Raw genomic sequence first — 16,954 nt, 5'->3', positions numbered from 1 at the left:
GGCTGCCTTTCAACATACACACTTGTGGAGTGTTCCCTCTTCATTTAGGGAGAGAGAGAGGTCAGCATGGTGTAAGGTGGAGGCATTTGGGGTTTGTTTGTTTGTTTGTTTGTTTGTTTGTGGATCTTTTTCTTTTCTTTGATTGACTGAAAGTCCAGACCTAGAGAACTCCTCAAGAACAGAAAACTTGGGAACACTGCACTGGCCTGCAGTTTTCCCTGGCTATGGCTATTTTAAAGGCAGATGTGATGGAACCTGCACTGCAGAGACAGATACAGCTGTGCTAAGAGAATTGAGCAGAATGTATTCCGTTAACACTGAAATAATTGCCTAGAGTGTCAACAGAAAATAATGCAGTGTGAAGGGAGATGTGAAGGAGGAGTTGGCTGCTCCATGTTTTCATGGTTCACAGTGTGTGCATCAGCAGTCACAGCACAGGCACAGCATTAACAGAGCTGCAGGTTCAGACACAGCTTTTCCTGCAGTGACTTGTTTCTCTGATTGTGTCTGCTGACCCCTCACTGTCTGCATGGTCAAAATGTTCTTCTTTGTTTATTATGTATTGATCTGTCCCTGATAATTTTTGGATGCATTATTCTGACAGTCTTACAGGTTTGAGAATACAGGATGCTTCTGTGGTACATGTGAGTTTTTTCTTGTACCACAAGTAATCATTTTTTTCCTACCTATCATCAATTTTCCTAGTCTGTCTACTGTCTTTTTAATTACATGTTCTATGTTCCTGGTTTTCAGTGATGGATTGGTGAGCAAAGGTGTAAGCATTACAGAATTCAGTAACAGTCCTCAGTCATGCAGTTCTCGAAGTTGTGTTAAAGCATCTTGTTTCCAAAACCAAAATTAGTGTTTGAACTGTGAGCCTTAAATTTTGTGGGGGATTTTAAAGAAAAGTTCTCCAAACTTCTTGATTGATGTATTTTCTTAGTCTTCACTGGCCCTGTGAAGCCCCTGAGTCCAGCAGCATCCCAGCAGAAGGGAGCAGGAATCATTGGGAGGCTGACCCAGGCTGAGGGGAACAGCAGTTCCTGTTGTGCTGCCGAGTGAGTCTTGTCGGAAATCACGTAATTTCTCTGAGCCTCCTTTTCTGGGCTTCATTTCAGCATCTGCTCCTGTCCATGAAAAATCTTCTGTGTATTTAAACAGGCAGCACACAGTAATGAACCTTAAATATTGCTTTGTGGAAGTTTGTGACAATGCAAGCTTACACCCTTTTGTGTTCCCACGGATCAGCTCAGATTTTAATCACCAAAATATCACAGGCAGTTGCTGGTGATTCCTGATTTATTGCTGCCAGCAACAGGAGCTCAAAATCCCTGAAAAGAATATAGATTGCTCTTTAAATATACATCTGCTGTGGCTTGTTTACAAAAGCTAGCTATAATTTGTACAAACTACAGCAACTCTCCAAACACTTTTGGATATAGAACACACAGAGGAATATACAAGCAAGACACCTTACCCAGCTGGAGTCTGTGGGATTTTCAGACCATATTTCCAAAGGTCTCTTCACCTGACAAAATCATCTGGCCTATGTGAGTTGTAAGTCGCCTTTTTTAGAAAAAGAATGAAAGAAAAAAAGAACAAAACTGAACTGTTGGGTGTTGTTTGTTTGCCTTTTGTAATCTTAAGGTAGAAACACCAAAGTTGTTTTCAGAAGTTTCTTAAAATCCTGTATTTTCAAATACTTCAGGAATAAAAGTGATTGCTATTAAAAAAAGGCTTTAGATTGTCTGCTTAGTCAAACTACTTGGACAGAAGCAGCTTTTCTAATTTTGCCACGTGCCCCGTATGGTTTATCTCAGAGCACACAGGCAGTTCTGTGGTGTGGGTGCCCCTCTTTGCCCATCCTGCCCTCACCTGCATTAGGGGTCCCTGGACTCAAACACAGCAGGCTTTGCACCAGTAACTCAGTGCAGCCTGTGCTCTGTGGGCATCATCCTTCAGCTCTGTGGGGATGTAGAAAAGGTCATCTTTTTGGAGCTGGCGAGCAGAATTCAGTGTGGGAATTCTTCACAAAAGTTTTTTTTTATTTCACATTTGGTTTTGATACTGCATTTCCAGTTTCATGTTTTTCTCATTCTGTGGTGTGTATTTAAACAGAACTGTAAGTGCTTTTGCTTCAGAGATTGGGAAAAATAGTTTTTGTAAATGAAGCAAAATGAATGATGAAGAAAAGGTGATGAAAAGAAATGCCTACTGTTTCTCAAAATGTAATTTCTAAAAGTATAAAACAAGCTGGGTTGTATTGGCACATGTCAAAACTGAGGGTTTGATGTGAGTGAAGTTAATGTGAAAATTGTGGAGCACATTTTCATTTTGGATAAATGTGTCTCTCTAAGTGACATGGCAGCCTAGGCAGCAGGAGGGGTGCAGTGATTCTTGCCATCCCTTCACACTGCAGAGAGTGTGCCTGGTAAAATGCTTTCACAGCCATTCCTTTGATGGAGACTTTTCCAGTCGTGGGATGGGATTTTCACAGGTGCTGCCATCGCTGTCTCTTAGTCCTGACATTACCAGGAGTAGGGTATAATATTAGATAAAGCTTAATTTTATTAGATGTGGTGGAGGGCTTCAAAGCTAGGAGAGATCCTGGTTTGAGATTTGTAACTTTATAAAAACCTTAGCAATTTTAGTCCCTAAGTCATAAATGAAAAAACAGTTCTCAGTATTAACCATGCTAATGCTCACCCAAATATATGAAGAAATATTATTTTAAGCAGTCATCTGCACTGACTGGATAATTCATGTTATTATGTTTATTTTCTTTAGGTGGTAGCCTTTCTTTGAGGACAAAGGGAAGATCTAGCTTTGATTCCCTAAACTCTGTGTAGTTCTATATCCTGTGAATTATTTGACAAATTTGCCATGATGTTCCATTGCCAAACCTCTGGATGAAGTGTCGTGCTGCTGTGGCAGGTCCCTGTTTTCTATTGCAGCCTGGAAATAAGTGAGCAATCTGTAGCAACAGAAGTGGTTTCAGGTGCTGTATTTTCCAGAAAGCAGCTCCTGTGTTGATTCTCTTGTCAAATAATTGCCAAAACTTGGCATTGGAATGATCCTGGTGTTCATGCTGTATATTTATGGTCAAATACTTCTCAAAATATTGATTAAATGTTGAGGTTTTCACATGGTCTTTTTTAGCAATTATGACTGATCTTTCTTGTAACAAAGAGTTGGACAATGAAGGGTGAAAGAGAAGCATAAGTTTGCAGATAAAACAAACTGAGATGCAGTTGAGACACAGGAGCTCTGTCAGTTTCCATTTTGTGCTGCTTTTCCTGTAGATACAGACATATGTTTGCATTTATTTGAGTCCTTTTGTGGTACTGCCTGGTTTGCTTTACTAAAAGCGTGCCTTCTACTGAGGATATTGTCTCATGAACATTTCCTTTTTCTGTCAGGATGGCTTCTACTAGAACAATATTTTCAGTGGTCTTTTTTTATCTTAGAGAAACAAATGTGTGATTCATTTTTCTAGAAAAACAGGAAGCTGTGAAGTAGAAAGACTGGAAAAGAAATGCATACTGTTACTTAAAATGTAATTTCTAAAGGTATAAAGCAAACTGGCAGTAACTCTTCGTTAGATTCTTAGGGGATATTACAATTTTACTGTTTTTCTCCTGTTATCTGAACCTCATGTAAAGAACAATTTAAGACAATCTTGCTAAAAAAACTCCCCAAACCCAAAAAACACTTAATCCTATGAAAACTTCAGGTGAAAGCAGCTTCAGCAGAGCAGCAGGTATTTTGAAAGCGTGCAGCACTTCTCTGAGTGATGTTTTCTGTGCCCATGTTCAGTGTTGCTGCACTGGGTCTGATACAGATTTTGACCACAACTAAGTACTTTTCAAAGCAAAAGAAAAGACCAAATGGGGAGATTGAAGTTGGGAGTTCTTCCTGGCATGTATGAGGTTGAGATTTTTTTAAAATGGAATGACATGATTAATGGATAAAATGAATCCAATTAATTTTAATAGACTGAAAAGCCCTGCATAGTCATAATCAGGGCACCAGTCTGATGTGTAGCTTGGGTCCCAATTCAGTTGTATTCAAAAATAAAGACTGTGATTTTGCTCTGGCTGATGTAAGCTGAACTGAAAATGAAAATAAAGGGTGATTGCTCTTACTACTCAGGTAATAATCCAATTGCTTTCATTATTGTGAATTATGGAACCGTCAACATATCATTAAATTTTACAAGCTAAATTTTTTAATAGGACTGCTTTATTACTCTCCCCTGAACTCAGTATACCACCAAAACATCACAGATACTCATAAAGATAAGAGAACACCTCGCAGGTCATATCTTAATTTGCATTCTCACTGAGTTTCTTTTGTCTCCTCGTGGTTTATTTTTGGTCAGAGGTTCATTTTCATTTACTGTTTGACTTTGGATATTACAAAGTCTTTGGCCTCTCTTGAAAAACCCTAAATGATTTTAAGGCTTTGAATAATAACAAAATACAGTCCAGCAAAATACTTATGATGTGAAATTGTTAAAGGAGGGCAGACGTGCTGGATTTGTGCAGCTTGGGGGGGATGGAGACTGAGGGGTGACCCTGTGCTGTCTGTGAGTTCTTCATGGGGGGAACAGGCAGAGCTGCTCCTCCCATCCCCTGGCTCTGCTGGGGAAACTCAAACTGGACATCAGCTCTTCACTGAGAGGTCAGTCAGTCAGACACTGAAAAAAGCCCCCCAGGAAGTGACCCCAAGCCCATTGTTGGTCAAAAAGTGCTTGGGTGACTCTCAGATAGCTGGTTTAACTTTTAGGTTGCCCTTTGTGGAGTCAGGAGTTGGACTGGATAATCCTCATGGTTCCCTTCCAGATCAGGATATTATTATATGTTTTAATTAAATAATTCTGCATTTATTTAATAGGAAGTCCAGTTGAAATATGGGGGACTGTTTTTCAGGTATGAAGCTGGTCTGAAATATTTCATTCCTACTAGATTTTAAAAACCAGATTTTAGGTACCAGATTTTAAATGGTGTATTAGGAAATTTTACAGTACTTAGGACACTGGCTTTTAAATTATATTTTTCAGTGAGTGTCAGCATTTTTTTAGCAATGATACAGCATTTTAGTCTTTAAAAAAGTCACACCTTTTTTGAGGGCAGCTAATGTTTTTCTCCAACCCCTCCATGTATGTACACACATCACACACTACTCCACAGTCAAAATTGCATTTGTTAGCCAGGTTGAATGTCCAGGCTAAACATTGCCTGATCAGTCACTCTCCTGCATTCCTAAATACAGAGATTTAGGGAGTGCATCTGACTTGCTAATAATTAATTTAATTTGTGCTGCCTCCGTTTGATGGCATTATTCCTTTTGAATGGCACAGTGTATTCCTGTGACATGTGCCCATCTTCTCATACCAGAAATCCTCAGACACGTGTTCCTTGCACCCCAGTGGAAATCAGTAAGATGCACCTACACTGCTAAACATCTGGTATTTCTGTACATTATTCTGAGCTTAAGGGAAGCCTTGCTTGTCCATGTTTGTACTTTAATCTTAAAATTATTTATTTTCAAATAGACTGTGTTTGATTGGAATATTACTGCAGTGTCAGAAATTACAGAAATTCCTTATGTTCAGCCAGATCTTACTTGAATTTCTGGTCTCATTTTGAAATTCTCATGTGCAGAGAGCACCAATGCTGGACTGTTACTGTAAGCCCAGGTCAACTGTCAGCTTTGAGACATGGTTTCTTAATTTTGGAAATGTTTTGTTTGAGAAAAGGCTTGGTCTTTTAACCAGCTCCTGCTTTTCATCTGTTTTTCATGGCAAATGATCACATTTCCCAACCATTTGCAAACAGGGACTGTCTGGCAGGATTTCCTGGATACACATTAGTTTTGAGATTGTAAAAGGTCAACTTTCTGAACTCTGGTGATTAGTGTGGTTATTTGTCCTGCCTTTTCTTCCATGGGAACTGATCAGCTCATATGGAAGGTAGAAATAGTGTCCAAGAAAAATTCATCTGCTAGCTAATCACCTCCACCATGAATCATAAAGAAAAAAATAATCCAAGTAGGACATCTCCTGACCTTTGTGTACTAAAATTTCTGAACAGCTGGAACCAATATATTTGGAGCCAGTTTTGTAAGAAGCTTCTGAAAAAGTTATTCATAACCTGATCCCATTCTTGTCTATTGGAGTGAGGTACTGAGGCCCTTGCAGCACATAACTCATAAATTGGAGTTGTGTGAACAGAGGGCAGTGGGTAACTAGTGCTGACTGTGAAAAGAACCAATTTTTTAGACCTTTTTTTTATGTATATTTGAAGCTGACCTTCAAAATCAAAAGTAAGAGGGTAATAAAAATAGGTAAACCAACAGATGTTTATAGAAATTTGGCCAATTATAATTTGTTTTTTGTGACTCCACCAGAAGAAGTGAAGGGGTTTTTCTCATGTGCATAGGCCATGTAAGAGATTGAAGCCATGGACATTTTTCCATGTTTACAACCCTCTAAATCGGTCGTAGGGAATGGTAGAGAAGATGCTGATGTTGATAAAAGACAGGGTTTTGTCATTATTTGCATAGAATCCATCAGATATTTCTTCAGGCCCCAAAAGTGAGGGGTGTGTGAGAACCAGAAGTCCTAATGGATTTCTTAATCTTATAGAAGAGGAAAGAGCCATCCTCCACATCCCTTAGCTCCAGCAGCTGAGTTTGGTTATTGCTTTCCTTTTCCTCACCTTCTGAGGACTTAGAAAGAGGGCAACATTCTGTTCTACTTTTGTCTGTTTAAGAATTATGTATCTCCTGAATTGTCTGTTTTCCTTACTGTATTCTCAGTAGTAATTAAATGGTCCAAATGGAGGAAGTAAGATAAGTCCTGATGCATTCAAGGTCATGGTTGTCTCAGCATTCATTTAAGTGAAGCAGATTTTCTCCTATTGAATTTATTTTACAGAGGAAATGCCAAAGGCATCCTGAAAGCTGCTTTCTCCACCCCTGGTGTCTGGAGCCTTTTTTCTGCTATATGAATGAGATATGCAGGTTTTGGATTTGTGGGGTTGGGGCTGGAGGGGCACAACAAGCAGCTTTGTTGGTTGTTTTTTAGATGGGTGTGGATCTTTACTGTCTCTGGTGTCTGCAGGAATGTCACCAATGCCACTTGCAGGTGGGTCAGCAGACACCTGTAGGGAGGGGTTTTGGGCCTTGCAGAAATGCTTGGGCAGTACAGCTCCATCAGGTAATAACCATGTGTTCCTGTCCTTACGTACATAACTGCACATGATAAAAGAAATTTGTAGTGTTTATTTAACTTTAAACACATAAGTCTCAAACAGTGGTTCTTACAATTCTGTAATTAATCTGCACCAATAACACTTGAAAGGGGAGCAGAACCAAAAACCAGAATTTGTGGTTGGATAAAAATAGAAGTGTGATGCACTGAATCATGGGCAAGTGAATAAAACTTCAGTGTTTACAGGTACCAGTCACAAAGTTGCTCCTGATGATATTTCAATAACAAATTATTTTCTAAAATACTGAGAGATTTGAGTGGCTTGATATTTAAAATAATTCTATCTACCTCATAACCACTATTGAGGTAGATAAATACAGATCCAAAGTAATTTTATTCATCTAAATAGTTATGTCTGTGATAGATTGAATGAAATTAGTTGCCTAAACATTATTTTTATTTGGTTATGCTGTAACTAAATCTTAGGAGAAAATGCTTTTGAATTTGCTCTTTGGCAGAATAAATTCTTATTTACAAGATGTAAATCTTGGTTAGGGATTTGGGTCATGGAGGGGAAAAAAATTATTATCTAGTTTGACTCTGCGTGTCTGTTGTGCTGGAGCTACTGGCATGCATATTAAAATATAAATATTGCTGTCTGTGAAGTTCAGAGAACAGAAGTTATTTTGACCTTTTTAGAGCTTAATAAATGTACTGACCTGAAAGCTGAGGTTGTGAGAATGGTCTCTGACTCTGAGAGCTGCAGTACCAGGAACTGCTTTGCACAAATGTGTGTGTTTTGAGCCAGTGTTCAGTTTCCAGTGGAGGAGGATTGTCTGTTTGGGAAAGCTGTTCCTCAAACCAATCCGTGTTATTGTTTGGAAATCCTGACCAAGCAGTTCAAAAGCTTGTCATAGGAAAAAGTCAGAACAACTGCTGTGCATTTGTGGAAAGAAATTCTAGAGACTGTGGTAACAATATTTTGTTGTCTTTTGAAGAAATGCTGCTCTCGTATGATTTCAAAATCAGAAGGTAGGCAGGATTGCAGATGGGCCTATTTACAGAGTAGAAAATAGTTTTATTTCTGCAACAAAAACCTTTTACAGAAGTGTGCTTGAATGTATTGCAATGATCTGAAGCTCTTGACAAGTTATTCTTCAAATTACTAAGCAAAAACAGTGTGTAATTGTTAGTTTAATAGTAAAATAGTGTTTTCTTGGTATTATGGTAATTAATTCAACCCTCTGAATTCTCTGATTAAAAAGGCACCAGTAGTAGGAAAAAAATCCCCCTCTTTTTTTTTTTTATTCTTAATGAACATGCCAAAATGCACAATGCCCCGGAAAGATTAATGGTGATTTTCTGACAGACTCAGAAAGCTAAACATGAAATAAAAATCTAGATTACAGAGGAGAATTTTGGGACTAAATTCCATGGAGTTATACATTTCTCTGCTTCCGGCCAGTGCAGTAAAATATAACGTTAGGTATTTTTTCAACAACTTCAAAGGTATTTTGTGTCCTGTTTTGCTCTGGGTTGTTTTCTATCCTAGCATTTGTTCTTGCCTGGGGAAGATTTTCAATCTGTCCTTATAAGGGAACTCTGTATAGTTAAGGGAGAGTTCTTGTTTCTGTATTAATTTCTACCAGAATGCAGAATGTGTTAAAGTAATAACAGCTTGTCTAGAAATGCCCCTTGGGTAGTCAAAGAGTGTTCATTAGGTTGGGCCACTTCTTCCATTCTTGTTACAAGGCAGCACCAGTTTGTATTTTATGTGTGCAAGCCATGATTGTTCATAATATGGTCCCTTTTGACATGACTTTTATATTGGTAAAGTGAGGCATTCACAAGACCCAGTGACAGCCCTCCAGCTCATGTAGAGGACAGGTAGTTACCTTTCATTCCATTACCTGCTCAGCAATTTCAGAAAGTGCATGCATCTGAAAATGTCGTGTATCTCTCACAAAAGAATGCTTTGTCTTCGAATTGGTACATTTCCCCCTAAATAAAATAAACATGGTTTTAATAAAATCATTAATGTTGCTTTAAATATGAGTGCTGCAGCCACTCATCAAGTAAACAAATGCATTAATGCTATTATATACTGTATATGTTAAAAAACCTTAAGAATGTTCTATATAATAGCTTCGTTCAGTACCTTTTTTTTTCTTTCTCTCAAGAAATGGGATTTCATCCAAATTCTAAAGGTTAAATTGTCAATAGAACTCAAAGGGTGTTTTGTATCCATTTGTATAACTAGTTTAATGTTTTTTAAGGCCTCCGTGTATGCCAACAATGGAATCACTCAGTTACAGGGGAGTTTAGCAGGACATTCTCAAAGTTCTCTTCACAGCAAATTATGCTGAAACTAATTCAGGAAAAGAGCAATTCTCTTCACTGAAGGAGTTACTTAGCATAGAGTAATAAATATTCAAATACAGATGTAATGTTCCAGCTTCAAGATCAGAGATGATGATGAACATGCAGCAGGAGAACAAAGTCCATGGTTCAATCAGTTTAATAATTACATTGTGGCCACTTGTTAAAGCTTCATGTAATTTTCATGAAACATTATCAGTGTCTGAGAAAGCAAGTGCCATGAATTTGATTAGCTAAGACTTGTGAGCTGGAGTGCTGCAGAGCGTCCCTTGAACTCCCACAACAAGCAACAAGTGGCTGAACCATTGAATGTTATTAATTTCTGCACTCGAAAGCAAAGTGATTGAGACATACTGGATTTTATATTTGTGTGCTCTTAGTGATGTAAGGAATGATATATTCTCATTCTTTCCAACGGTTTAACACTGTCCCAGCCATTTCACAGCTGATGCTGTCCTGGCTGCAGGGCACTGTTGAGAGCAGTGGCCTGGCTCTGTCCTCCTCTTTCCAAATCTTTTTCTCCATTTTCTTCACATTGGGCTGCAGGCTCAGGCAGATTGATCTGTTAATGTGGCCGAAACAACCTGCAATATTTGTTTCTGCAAGTTCAGCAAGTTGACCAAGGTGTGCATCTTTATCACCCTGGCACCACAGGAGTTGGCACTGCAGTGCCCGTGGAGCTGCCTTTGCCTGTGGGCTGGAACACCATCCTCCAGGATTCAGCTGGGACCTTCAACTGCCTCATGCATCATTTGTGATTTAGAATGCAGAAAAATGGAAGAGACTTTTAACCTGGTTTTATCTGTAACAGCCCAAGGGCCCTTTGGTCTGCCCCAGACATTTGGAAACCTCAAGAAACTTCAGCATGTTGAGGCACCTGTGCCAAATAGCAGAAGATATGCTGCAGTTATCTGATTTTCCCATCTCAAAGTATTGTCCCATGAAAGGAGCATCTTACCCATTTGTCAAGTTGTATCTTCACAAGGTAGCTCAAAGAAAGGCCCTAGTCCTTCACCTTCTTTTCCTCTGTTTTAGTGCTTCCTGGAAAAAAAAGTAGATTTTCATCTCCATGTAATTGCATGACAGGGTGTATGTATTTGAAAGTAAGAAACCCCCTCCAATCTGCACTAACACCCCCTCATGCCTCCCTGTGATTAGTTATATGCACATACTCAGAGTGGTAGCTGAAGTCACAGGAAGCTGTTTTGAACACAAAAGCAATACATATTTTGTAGATGCAGGGGCTAGATGTTTCAAAGTACTCCCTGGAAACTGAATACTGCTGATATATACTCAATATATCTTGTCCCCCAGATCTGGAGAATAGCCTTGCAAAACTGAATGGAGATGTCTGAAGTTGCACTGTGATGATTTTCTCATTATCTTTTAAAGATAGTTTATTGCACTTGTCACTACAATGGACTTGGAAAATTTTGCAGTAGGTATGGGATGAAGCTGCATGTTAGTTAAAGAAAATACTTCATAGCACACCAGAAGCAGTGCCTTTGGATAGTGAAATGCACTTAGTGAGTAGGACAGGTACTTTCTGGAAAAAGTGTGTGATTAGATAATTAACTGTGCTACCACAATGCATGACTGCAAGGGAATGAAGAGAAGCTAGCACTGAGTTAGCTGTGTTCATTGTGTTAAACTTTCCACATTCCTTTTTTCTTTGAGCAATGTGAATATAAACTGGAAAAAAAATCTGAGACAACTGCCAGCCTAATGACATTGATGCTTTGCTGTCTGCACAGTCTGGCAAGTAAACTGTTGATGCCAATCAAGAATTTTTTCCAAACGTTTTCTGTGTGGGTTCATGCCAGTGTGAAGCTCATTGTCTTTAGCAGAATGTGATTCAGATCATAATTTAATTCAGTCCCATTTCTACTTAAGTTTGAATTTAACAGAGCTGTAAACAAGTGACAGGCCATAAAAATTGGGCTGTCCTACTGAAATTGCAGGATTTTCAAGTGCTTGTAAGAGAAGTGACTGTCTCTATCATGTTTGAAGGTAGCTCCTACATCACGAGGACTGCTGCAGTCTACTTAGAGTTACAGTTATCAAATGCACAGGTGAATGCCTGGCATTAGGACATGATGCTGTAAAGTCTTTTCATGTTGTGATGAGAGCAGAACTTGGCTCTTGAAGTTTTCCAGTCTATGGTGAGAGAAGGGGAAAAGCAGCATGGCAAAGGGAGACATCCAGCTGATCCAAGGACAGAGCACTGTATTCTCATGCAGTTGTTGGACCATGTCCTGCCTTTCCCAGCAAGAACATTCACAAGTTCCCTTTCAATACCCAGGAAAACACACAGCATATGTACAAGTTTTTTTATAAGAGGTGATCTAAAATGTTTCTCACCTACTGTTTTCTAGTGAATAATAAATTCCTCCTCCTTTTGGGTTAGAAGGATGACAGTAACAGAAGTGCATCCCCAGGTGTGCAGAGCCAGCAGGTGCTGGCACAGGGTGACCTTGGTGGGACAGGCATGGGGACAGTGCTGAGGGTGACAGGCTGTGTTTGGTGTGGCAGCAGTTGCTCATTTTTGTGGCACCCCCAGCCAGTCCTCCCACCATTTCCAACAGCTGCCACAAGCTGCTGTGAAGTACCACCTAATTATAGCATTTTCTTGATCCTCTTGATCCTCCTCAGAGATTCCTGGCCCTGCCCTTGGCCAAACTCATCACCTAAAGGCAAGGCTCTCGTGGAGGTAGGACAGTGGCACCAGTGCTGCTGCCATCCTTGGGGAGGAGGTGGTGTTTCTGTGGTGAGCAGTGGGTTTGGAGGACTGTAAATGTCCCCATAAATGTAACTACTGCTGGTAAGCATTTAGCCCAGTTTGATAGTGCAGCGTCATATATACACACAAATTCCATTAGTTTCTGTGAGAATGGGACATGTGCAATAGGGTAATTGTTTCTAAAGCTAAAAATCATTCCCATTCATTGCCTTGTCCTCAGCTGTGACTGCAAGACATAAAGATCACATAAAAAAGAATACTAGAGCTAAGGTTTTTAAAAAGTAGATGATACTAGACTTTTACAGATGACCAATATTCTGTGAGTTTGTTCACAGTTAGCCTTTTGCTGCTGCATCCTGCATGGTGGTGGTTACTGGAATAGTGTGGGGCTTGGCTCTGGCTGTAGTGTTACCAGAAATTGCACTGCAGTACCCTCAGTGCTCAGGCAAGCTCAGACAATAGACTCAACTCTTGTGTCCCTGAGGTAATTTTCTTGAATTTAAAAGCCTTCCCATCTGTATAAAGGCATATCTGCCGCATCTCACGGTGTCAGAGCAGTGTGAATGGCCTCTGACTTCCAGTACACTTTCTTTCTGTGCTGTTTTTGTTTACAGGGAGTAGAGGGACAGAGAGAATGTTGGGCAATGCTTTGGCTCTGCTCCAGGAGATGTAAACAGATTTCCCAATGTTTGGCTTTGGAGGCTGGAGGTGCTCCAAGGCAGTGTGAGTGTGGCTCCCTCGGAGGGGCTTGTGAGTCAGAGGTGAGGGCTGTGCTGTGCTGAGTCACCAGCTTCCCACTCAGCAGCAGCTTCCCTTTGATGTGGCTCAGTCATAAAACCCACACTCAGTCCCTTTGTTCAAGCCTGGATAAAGTACCCCAAAAAGCCTGACACTGTTAGTCAAACCCCATGTCTGTTATTTCAGGTGATAGTGCACTTACAGAATAATCACTTTGTCTTTCTCAGTTCCCCAACAATCTTTTTTTTTAGATGAGTTGCTCTGAATTTCCTAATACCAAAAAAAAAAAAAAAAAAAAAAAAAAAAAAAAAAAAAAAAAAAAAAAAGGTCTGAAAATAGAACCCACTGGTTGTTGGAATGAGTACAAGCAGAAAGAGAATTGGTGTCCCTCATGCTGATTTAAGCTCACTGAGCTGTCTGGGCACGGCTGCAGTGCAAGTCAGGGATTAGAGCATTGCAGTTACAAAGTGCAGGACAAAGCAGCAGCACAAATTTAGAGGAACACTGACATCTCAAAGCAAGAGGCTGACACCCAGACAGGAGCCCTTTAACAAAAGCCTAAGATGCAACTGGTGGAACAGAATCCCAAAGTCCAAGTGAAATACTCAACTGTTTAGATCGGAGCTTTGGTTTAATTTTTCTTTAATGAGGGTCCACTGTTGGGATTTAATTTGCCACTTGCTGAATTGGAGCACTGCAGGACTTTAAGGGGTGGAATGTGTATTACAGATTTTCACTATGACAACAGAGTTTACCAATTGTTCAAGTAATTGCAATTATTCAAAAGTAGAGCAAAAGAAGTTAGAACTGCAGGGGCAGAAGATCAGAAGAAAAAAGTAAACAAGCAGATGATAGATAATTTCAAGTGGGTGACAGTGAGATGACAAGGGCAGTCGTGGAATAAGAAAAACAAATAGGTGATGACATTAATCCTAATTGTTTGTATAATATACCAGGTATTTTATGTTAAGCTTGTATCTTTTCTTTCTCAGTCACATAGAAAAAATTACAACATGGCAAGATCCTCGAAAACCCATGAACCAGCCACTGAATCACCTTAGTCACCACGCTGCAGCCACGTCCACACCGGCGCCACAGAGGTCCATGGCAATGTCCCAGCCAAATCTCAGTGAGTACTGGATGGCATCTCTCTGCTGGAAACACAAGAGATAGGAGAGACACCTCCTGATTTGTTTGTCAAAGTAATTTTTGGTTCAAGAAGGTAGCTCTGATTCTGCCATCAGGTCTAACAGTATGTTCTCCCCTTTGTTTACTTAATTTTCCCCTCTGTAGATCTGGCAGCAAGTGAATTTGCACTGTTTGAGGTGAAGTTCTAACAGCTCATGTTCTATTTTAGAGCCTCCCTGGCTTTTTGGTGTAGTGTTAGACATAGAAAAATAAGTTCTGTCTGTGCTTTTTTTGTTCTGAGGTGGTACAAACCCCCCACAAGCTCCCTAAATCATGTCCAAGCTGTTGGATAACCTGTCCACAGTTAGCTCTGTGTTTCTTCAGGTCAGAAGGTATAGCTGATGTGCTTGTTAGTTTGTTTATGTTTGTGGGGCTTTTGCATATTGAGGTTCTGCACTGGAAGCAACTTGGAAACAACTAAAAAAGTTGGCTTTGCAGTGTGAATTAGCCGCAAAATTCTTATAACTAGTGTGGTTTCCCTTGCTGTTCCTGTTTAGCACTTCAAGTGTAAATTTAATTATCAACTTACATCAGTCTGATGTTGCCAGATTTAAGCCTTAGTGAAAATAAAGCCATGAAGGCTCTAAAATTTTAAAGAAAATTTATAAATGGAAGAAAATGTTTTCACATATAATTGAGAATTACAAATAGTCCCTAACCTTTCACTTCTGAAGCTTAAACATTTCTGTTACTCAAGAAGATGAGAACAGGTGAGCTTACAGGCTCAAGATCACAAAACTATGTCAAAAAGCAGATTTAAAAACATATAGCAGATTCTTGTTCTGGTTCATTTTTGGTAAGTTGATCTCATGATTTCTTGATTGTCCACTTGCAGTGTGGTCCATGATTGCTGCCTCTTCACATGCCGAGAAAATGCTGAACATTTGTCTGCTAACGATCACCAATAGAAGTAGTGCAATATTTACTTTTGTCTTAAGTTTATAAGAAATACCTAGCCTGACCTCTGACGTAATAACCTTCAGTTCTTTTTTTCTACCTTTGTCTCATCAACTGCCTTGCTTGTCTACAGGCAGAAAGTGTTGGTTGTGCTACAAGATACAGTGGGCAGTAGCAAACCATAATGTGAGAGTGGATATCTGCAGAAGAAACCTGAATAAAATCTGAAAGGTTAGAGTGTCTGTGGAGTGTCACAGCACATGGTTAAAGTAACAATTGCTCTGCTGTGGCTTCAAACCACAGCTGCGTGTGGGTCAGGCTGTTTATAGCAGGGCTGGAATGGCCGAGAGGTAAGAATAGGACAGCAGGGGTTTTGTTCATACCAACTCCTCCGCTTATGTTGACATCTGTTACATTGTCCCTAGTTAAAAATCAGCAGTGCCATAAATCAGGGCAGTGTACAGAACATTTTCCCCCTCAGTTTATTAGTGGAAGTGAATGAAAGCCGAATTCTGGGCTAAAACACGTGTATATTGAATTTTAGGGGAGGGTCTTCCTTGAGATTCAAAGGATTAGAAATAAAAGCCTACACCAAAGGAAAAGTCTGTTCTTGAAAGTATTTCATGTGCCCAATAAGGGTATTTTCACAGACTTCAAAATCTGTCCCATTAAATACAGTTTGTATTTCATTCAGTGCCCTTCATATATATATATATATGAGATGAGCTTCTACTTTTTGTGTAGGTGTATATGCAGTTCTTGGTATAGTGATTCAGATGTGTGATTGAATTTCCCACTAGCAATAGTGTAAAAATCTACACAGTGTCCCTATTTATTTAATCCAGAAAACATTCCATCAATATGTCTTGGTGAACTTTTTCTCATTTTGATGGCTTTTTTCAGAGGCACACTAAATGTGACACTATTTCATTTAAAAATGTATATTATAAGATTTAATCTAGAAACTGCGTGTATATGCATGTGTATACACATAGAGAAATTGCATAGAAAGATTGCAGTAATCTGCAGCCTCTGAATACTTCACGTGGCAGTTTAAAATACATGTGGCTGTCGTTTCCAGTACTAAAGGAGAATGTCTCTATTTTTAAATTGCTGCAGCCAAAAGGAAGGGCCTTTCTCCTCCTCTGTGCTGGCAGCAGTGTGACTGCTCAGCATTCCTGGGTCAGCTCCCCTCTGCAGTGAGCAGTGCTGGCCTGGCAGCCAGACCAGGGCAGGAGTGGCTGTGCCAACACCTCACAAACACGAGAGGAGCACTGGGAACTGCATACCCAGCAATGCCACTCTCCTGGCCCTAATTTTGTGATTTTGCAGCAAATGAAGTCTGTGCATCTGTCTTTTGCCTTAGCGTTGTGGTGGTGTTTTTTTGTTTTGTTTTGTTTTGTTTTGTTTTGTTTTGTTTTGTTTTTTGTTTGTGGTTTTTTTTGTTTTGTTTTGTTTTTTGTTTTGTTTTTTGTGGGTTTTTTTGTTTTGTTTTGTTGTGTTTTTTGTTTCGTTTTTTTGGGGTTTTTTTTTTTTGTTTTGGGGGGGTTTTTTTGGTTTTTTGGTTTTTTGTGGGTTTTTTGGTTGTTTTTTTTGGTTGGTTTTTTAGATTTGGAGTTTTTTTGTGTTTTTTTGTTTTGGGTTTATTGTTTTGGGTTTTTGTTTGCTTGGTTTTTGCTGGGTTTTTTTGTACTGTAGGAACTAAAATAAGTTTTTCTTTTGAAGATGTGCCACTTAAAAGGATTTAAGTATTTCAGGTCTGCGCACTAGTCTGCCCTTTCAATTACTAACACATG

General features: G+C 39.5%; 1 protein-coding gene across 1 annotated transcript in view; it reads left to right on the top strand.

The window, feature by feature from the left end:
- WWTR1 (WW domain containing transcription regulator 1) overlaps nucleotides 1–16,954 on the top strand; it is a gene marked incomplete at its 5' end in the record, with an annotated part of 34,493 nt that overhangs the window by 4,643 nt on the left and 12,896 nt on the right. The window contains one exon of the mRNA XM_083868808.1: nucleotides 14,066–14,202. Coding sequence (XP_083724934.1) covers nucleotides 14,066–14,202 — 137 coding nt within the window. The remainder of the gene's footprint in view (nucleotides 1–14,065; nucleotides 14,203–16,954) is intronic.

Source organism: Zosterops lateralis (genome assembly GCF_965231275.1).
Source record: "Zosterops lateralis genome assembly, chromosome: 10".
Classification (NCBI taxonomy): Eukaryota; Metazoa; Chordata; class Aves; order Passeriformes; family Zosteropidae; genus Zosterops; species Zosterops lateralis.
Note: the sequence above shows the minus strand (reverse complement) of the source record. Positions and strands in the feature narration are given on the sequence as shown.